Below are 7,687 nucleotides of genomic sequence, written 5' to 3'. Positions count from 1 at the left end.
CACCGAATAACTAAATGCAGCAAAAATTAAATTTGACACAAGTTTACGAATAGGGAAAACCACCGAGGCAAAACCTCACCGGGTGAATTTAAGGTCACCACTCCTAAAAATCCACTATTATCAGTCACAAGTGGTTACAAGTGTAAAGAATCTTACCAAACCCTTTGGCCTATCCTGAAATACCAACTTACAGTTGAACCCTTACCCCAATACCCAATTGGACTTGTATTGTAGCAGCAATCTCTCCATTCAATGCATGAATCTCAGTACGTGACTAACACCGATAACTTAAGAAAGATGTTGGCTGCAAAGTTCTTTAGTTCATCAACAATGAAGATGAAGAAGCTCCTTTATTACAAAACCCTATGGCGCAAAGATGCAGTAGCTTCTTCAGAGAGAATAATGAACTAGGTCACTTTTTGCATTCGGTCACTCAATGCATGTATTATTGTTGCATCACCTCATGATGGCCCTTAAAATAATTCTTATATATGTCCAGGGTTATGAGAAAATAAATCCTATAAATATTTCAGCATGGTCCAAAAATCAAATCTGGAAATTCTAATTTCGTAGATCTCAACAAATTCAGCTTCGATCAAGCTTCTGTCGAGCTTTGTTCTTAAATCTCGATAGATACTATTTCTGTCAAGGTATCTATCGAGGTTTAATGAACAGCTCTTCTTCACTTGTTTCTTAGTCAAATCTTTATGGCTTTAATACTTGACTTGAACAACATATTTCTTGAAGTCTTAAACCAAACCTAGATCTACCCAAATACAAGTAAAGTGCATTTTGTCAAAGGATTAGCCAATTACATAAAATATGTCTCTAATAGAGGAAATGCATAATTTTTACTATGCAAATACATTTATTAATTTTTCAGACATCTACCGCTATACATTTCTCCTGTTTACTGTTGGACGTTATTTTAAACACTTAATGTGGTGGGCCATCCTTTATACTTGCTTATCTTTGTAGGAGGTATATTTAGAGCCTTATTATAATTTTTGTTAGATGCAACCTAGACCTTGAGCAAAAATGAGTCTTTCACACTTCACCAATAGCCTTTGGGCCATATTCTAAGCCCAAAGTCGAGTTTCAATATCATATAGGCAATCCAAAAATGCCTCCGACAATCACTCAATTACTTAATATTTTCAATTTACCTATTAAGGTAAAAACACCAATCCCTATATTTTGGTCATATTTTCAATTTGGTTTTTTAAGTTTTCATAACTATCATTTTGTTTCTTATATTTTCAAACTTATTGTCATTTTAATCTCTACCACCATCTCACCCGCAGAAATACTATTACTGGCAGTGCTATAACTTAGTCACATAGTTGTTTCATAAGTAAAATGACAACAATAACCAAAATAACAGGAAATTTTAAAAATGGCACCAATTTGGTTATCGTATCCTTACAGTTGCCATTTTACAAATTTTACATTTAGGTTCTCAACATTTAATACATTTATTTTTTTTTTTAAATCTTATAAAAAAAATAAAAAATAAAAAAACTAGAATCTTGAATAATTTATAAATAGAAAAAAATACAATTAATTCCCAAAGAAATATACTAAAGTCACAAAATTTGTTTATAAACTGTTGATGGGGTGAGTGGTTATTCGTAAGTAAAAAAAAATGACATTTGTGATGTTCTCATCAGTGTTGGCTCAATGGTATAAGCAATTGATGCAATTGCCTAAGGCCCCCAAATTTTAACCAATAGGGTTATTTCTATCATTGTAATAGTATTAATTAAGCCCAAATATTAGCTAATAAATAAAATAATATTTTTTATCAAATGAAATACAAACAAAAAAGAGAGAGAAATGCTACATTCACAACATTTTTTACAACACTTTACTACAAATCCTAGGTAGCAAGTTATTATTGATGGCAAAAAAATAATTTTAGAAGTGTGTTAAAATTAGAACCAGTAACAACTTAACACCTAAAATTTGTTGTGAAAAATATTATGAATGCAACACTTCTCAAAAAAAAAAGAGCAATACACAAAAAAAATTCGAAACATATTTCACAATAGTTGAGTTGGCAAATTTTTACTAGTTCTCAACTAGGTTTACCACTAACATCACTCTTTTACTTACCACTATCAATCTACCACATCAACAGATGTGAAAAGTTTTTTTCAAATTTTTTTTGTGCTTATAGACTTTTTTTTTTTTATAAATTCTACATGATTCTTTTTTTTTTTTTTTTGAGAAGGAGTTTCAATTTATGACGTCCGCTCCTGATGATAGTTCTTTACCATCAGACTAAGACACCAATTAGTTTTTAGTATAGGCGGGGATTTAACCCCAGATCTCTTATTCAATCATGTTAATTAGTAGTAATTTTGCATATAAAATAAGATAATCAATTTTCGTCTTAGGCCCCCAAATGCATCAAACCGTCTTGGTTCTCATATGAGAACGAGTAAAAATTTTCAACATCAAAAGTTTATAAAAATATTATAAAATAATTTGTTAGCAAGTGAGCACGACAGCAAGTATTCCTACAAATTATGGAGATACCAAATACCACCATTCATAGTACATAGATTAATACGGTTATCCAAACTATGAAATTACCGAAACATTATACATCAAAAAAAATAAAAAATAAAATTTATCGAAACATTAGGCTATGAGATACGGATAGATACAATTCATCAAAAAAAGAGATACGGATAGATACCATCACCATGATACGGATAGACACCCACACAGTATATTATGGATTAGACAGCCTTCCTAGATTCTAAATTCGGTTATGAATAAACAGAATATAGTTGCAACCAACTGTCACATTGTACATTCTTAGCAAGTCAAAAAAAAAAAAAAAAAAATTTCCTAAATATGACTTCTGAGATTCCCATAGTTCTTAATTATGTGGTTGTTTTAACTGTAAGATGCCTGATTGAATAGCTCTGTGGCTGGTACTGGCTATTGGAACGCCTAGATTGTTGGGTCTTTCAGACATTGCCTTAAAGTTAAACCAATTTGCTGGTCTCTTCAAAAAAAAAAAAAAAAAAAACCAATTTGCTGGTGGAGATAACATGAAGCAAAACATGACTCTGACTCCAAATATGACAGAGGAAGAGGCAGCAAGGCAGAAGGCAATCAATGATTGGCTTCCGGTCACTGCCTCTAGGACTGCCAAATGGTGGTACTCGGCTTTCCACAATGTTACGGCCATGGTCGGTGCCGGTGTTCTCAGTCTGCCTTATGCCATGTCACATCTAGGATGGTAAATATGTCTTCTTTTTCTCTTCTTCTCCAATCAGTATTTGGTTTCTAAGAAAAAAAAAATCATGTTTGTCTGATAATAAACATGGTGAATACGGATATGGAAAGCTTGTTTTGTATCTAATTAGTATTTGGATAGTATCTGGTTGGATTAAGATCTTCTAAAATTCCTATGGTACTCTACCACATAGAGTTCTCTTTATCTTAACTCTTCAATTTGAATTAAATGGTTGGGATTATGTCATATCATTAATTCACTAATAAAATACATAAAATAACAGTGCCACACCAACAAAGGTTTCCGTCGATCTCTCACTCCGGCTCCACCGTTGTCATCAATTGCAATGCGCAAGGGAACCAAGCTCGTCCGACCAAGCATGAATCCACATATGATATCATAGGGTCGGGGATTGGAAATCAAAAGAGATATAGAGGTGACAACGTTGGGAAATTTATGCATGGAAATAGTGCTAAATGCTCCCCAAAAACGCAGCCCATCGCAAGCCTATCTCTTAGACCCAACACAACTCAGTTGTAATCATATAAATTCAATCATAAACCTTAATAATGATTTGTTTTCTTCTAATAGCAGCCTTTGTTTGTAAGCTTACTTTACTCATTCAAGCCAATTTTGAAAATTGCCAAGAGCTTTCCGCCGGCAGTGGGAAAAGAAGAGGTACTTGGAGAGTTTGCAATCTATTTTAGGTTTTAGATTTGAGTTTTTTGTTTTTCTTTTTTTAAAAGAAAATACTAAAATGAATTACTAATAAACTCAAAATCTGATGCTGTTTTTAATTGCTGATGTGTCAATATTATTTTAAGAATTTTATTAGTGAATTAATGATATGGTATCAAACCATTTAATTCAAAATAAAGATGAAAAGATGAAAAAAAAAAAACTCTACATGGTAAAGTACCCTAGGAGATAGTATTTGGTTTGTAGGGTCTGCGCCATGTTTTCTCATAAACAGGGTAGATGATACTTTTCGTTCATATTTAATTGGTATATTTTGATGGTATTTCATTTTTAGCAAAAAAGAATACATATGGTCCATCTCGATTAATTTGTTGAGAATCCATAATAAACCTTAAAATTTTGAGAGTTAAACTTTGGCTGTTGTAATTGTTATAGTATTTCATTCCTGGGTTCTGCACAAATTGTCACAAAAACACGATTATTTCTGACTTTACAGGTAGAATAATTATGAAGTGTGCCTTTTTGTTTTTTTTTTTAAACAATTCTTTTAAAAGATGTCCATAAAAATTTTAGTTTTTGTTTGGATGAATATCTATACAATGTTTTAGAAACAAAATACCTGTAACTTGTACCTTCAATTTTTCTTTTTCTTTTTTTCCTGTCCTTTCGTTATTTTCTAATGTTTGAAGGGTTAAAACTTTGCAAGGGATTGTTCAATAGAATATTTGAATCGGTATAGGTTTTATTTTCCTCTATTCTGTTAATCATAATGTTAGATGGGTGTTTACGTTCCAGATCATTTCTGGGTATGAGCCGTTTGGTAACATTGTTTGTATTTTTTAGAAATACGTATGGTTAAGAAAGTGTGAAAATACGTGTAAATATTGTTTAAAAACTGAAAAGCGTCGCTTAAACTACCATACCAAAAACACTTAAAATTAATCAAAATTTTGCTTCTGTTTTCAACAGAACAGATCGGTGGTTTGTTAATAAATAATTCTGACCAAATGATTTTTTTTTTTTTTCTTTTTTGGAATAATAGGGGACCTGGTGTCACTGTCCTTATTTTGTCATGGATCATCACCTTCTACACTCTATGGCAAATGATTGAGATGCACGAAATGGTTCCCGGTAAGCGGTTTGATAGGTACCATGAGCTTGGTCAGCAAGCCTTTGGTGAAAAGCTTGGACTTTGGATTGTGGTGCCTCAACAGCTCGTTGTTGAAATTAGTGTAGACATTGTGTACATGGTCACTGGAGGGAGATCATTGAAGAAGTTCCATGACATAGTTTGCCCCAATTGCAAATCTATCAAGACCACTTACTTCATCATGATTTTCGCTTCTGTGCACTTTGTTCTGTCCCATCTCCCCAACTTCAACTCTATTTCCGGTATCTCACTGGCTGCAGCAGTCATGTCCTTAACGTAATACACAAACCACCCATGTTAACATTACTGAAAAATTTAAGTACATCATTGAAACTTTTAGATTAATGTATTTTTCTTCAAAACCCCTTTTGGGGGGTTGTTTTTGTAGTTACTCAACTATTGCTTGGGCAGCTTCTGCTGCAAAGGGTGTTCAACCAGATGTGGACTACGGTTACTCAGCCAAAAGCGCATCTGGAAAAACTTTTAACGTTTTCACCGCCTTGGGTGATGTAGCATTTGCCTATGCTGGTCACAATGTGGTTTTGGAAATCCAAGCAACAATCCCTTCTACTCCAGAGAAACCTTCAAAGGGCCCCATGTGGAAAGGAGCGGTTGTTGCATATATCATTGTGGGCCTTTGCTACTTCCCTGTTGCTCTGATCGGGTACTGGGTGTTTGGAAATTCTGTTGAGGACAACGTTCTCTTGTCACTAGAGAAACCTAATTGGCTTATTGCAGCAGCTAACATGTTTGTTGTTATCCATGTCGTTGGAAGCTACCAGGTGCGTTTCAACATTTCATGTTTGAATATTGCCAATTTTCTGTCAAAACTGAGTATTAAGATCCTCTCCATTTGAAATTAATTTATTTCATGGTTCAGATTAAGTATTACAAAGCTAAAGGTGTCTCCAATACTAAGTCGTTTATAAATTTTAAATAACTGACAGTCTACACACTATTAGATCCTGAAAATAAAAACTTAACCATGAAATCGAGAAGATCATGTTCTCAAAAGTGATTGATAATATAACAGAGTTTGTTTTGTCAGTCATTATTATTAACCAAATCATTGTAAACCACAGGTATTTGCTGTGCCAGTGTTTGACATGATGGAAACTTTTCTGGTGAAGAAATTGAAGTTCAGCCCATCTTTGACACTCCGATTTATCATTCGCAATGTATATGTTGGTAAGTGTGCACTCCTCTCTCTCTCAAATGAATTCCGATTGCATGTTTCAATCGATAGTATTACTAATTGTGTAACTCTCACTTTTTTGCATAATAATTCATCTCTCTTTTTTTCTTTCATTCTTGTTTTTTGACTGCAGCGTTTACAATGATGGTCGCGATAATAATCCCTTTCTTCGGTGGCCTCCTTGGTTTCTTTGGAGGACTTGTTATGGCCCCAACAACATACTACGTAAGCAAAGGATTCTTCTTTCCTTACTTAACCCTTTCAAAATACTACAACCTTAATTAAATGGACTGCTTATTCTTCATAGTTCATAGAAAATAATCCAATAGAATGCTAAAGTTCATGTTTTTTTATACCTTTGCAGCTCCCCTGCATCATGTGGCTCATCATCTATAAACCCAAACCCTTCAGCATAACTTGGATGGCCAATTGGGTATGTTAAAAATTGGTTTATATATCATACCAAAAAGAATTATGGGTAATCTTTTGCCTACTTTTTCTTATTTCTTAACATAATTTTGTTTTAACTTGCATTTCAGATCTGCATTGTGCTTGGTGTGGCATTGATGATTGTAGCACCTATTGGGGGACTAAGGACTATCATCCTTTCAGCCAAGGACTACGAGTTCTTCTCATGAACTAAATTGGCATTAGTTCCAATGTTCACCAAATTTCCCTGAACCTATTTGTCATTAATCGAATATTGATAACCAAAAACCAATGCTTCCACAGCGACTACTGTGGACGCCCCAAAAAAGAAAAATCCGGGCTAAGAAGAAAAAACTTATTTAGGGCTTTTTCTCCCCCCCCCCCCCCCCCCCCCCTTCTTTTTTTTTTTTTTTTTTTTTTTTTTTTTTTTTTTTAATCACACATTGGGTCCTTAGCAACATGGGTCTTTGTGTGCATATGTTTATAGGGTGAGGTGTGTTTGAGTCTCTTTTTCTTATTTTTATTTTAGAAGTCGCCACCAATCTTTGTATGCATATGTGAGTCTTAATTTATTTATTTATAACGTAGCATGGGAATATTTATTTCAATGATTTATTTACAAACAAAGTATGTGAAGTATATATATACATAGCATGTGAGAAACATTTTACTTCATTGCAAGAAATAATGTATACAATAGTATGTGAATATACTATATATTTGACATGATTATTTACAACATAAAAATAAAAAAGAGTGAGTAGGAAGAATAGCACCTTGTTGTCATCCACCATATTTTTCTCATTTTATCATGCAAAAAACACAATATAAATTAAGAAACATTAGCGCCAAGAAGGGAGGGAGCCATGTAAGCTTGATTGGTACCTATTGGTTTAATGAAATTGAACCATAGGCACAAATCTCTAAAAGATGCAATTCTAAGAAGAAATTTTTAAACAAC

At 33.4% G+C, this 7,687-nt stretch overlaps 1 protein-coding gene across 1 annotated transcript; it reads left to right on the top strand.

Moving 5' to 3' along the window:
- The first annotated feature begins 3,065 nt into the window (after positions 1-3,065).
- LOC126716411 (lysine histidine transporter 1-like) lies at positions 3,066-6,935 on the top strand. The gene is made up of 7 exons (XM_050417258.1): positions 3,066-3,256; positions 4,995-5,378; positions 5,491-5,884; positions 6,185-6,290; positions 6,431-6,522; positions 6,662-6,730; positions 6,837-6,935. Exons 1-7 carry the CDS (start codon positions 3,066-3,068, stop codon positions 6,933-6,935), a joined length of 1,335 nt encoding a protein of 444 aa, XP_050273215.1.
- Positions 6,936-7,687: the final 752 nt, after the last annotated feature.

This window comes from Quercus robur, chromosome 3, assembly GCF_932294415.1.
Source record: "Quercus robur chromosome 3, dhQueRobu3.1, whole genome shotgun sequence".
Taxonomy (NCBI): domain Eukaryota; kingdom Viridiplantae; phylum Streptophyta; class Magnoliopsida; order Fagales; family Fagaceae; genus Quercus; species Quercus robur.
The sequence above is the reverse complement of the archived record's forward strand: the minus strand, read 5'-3'. Positions and strand labels throughout refer to the sequence as shown.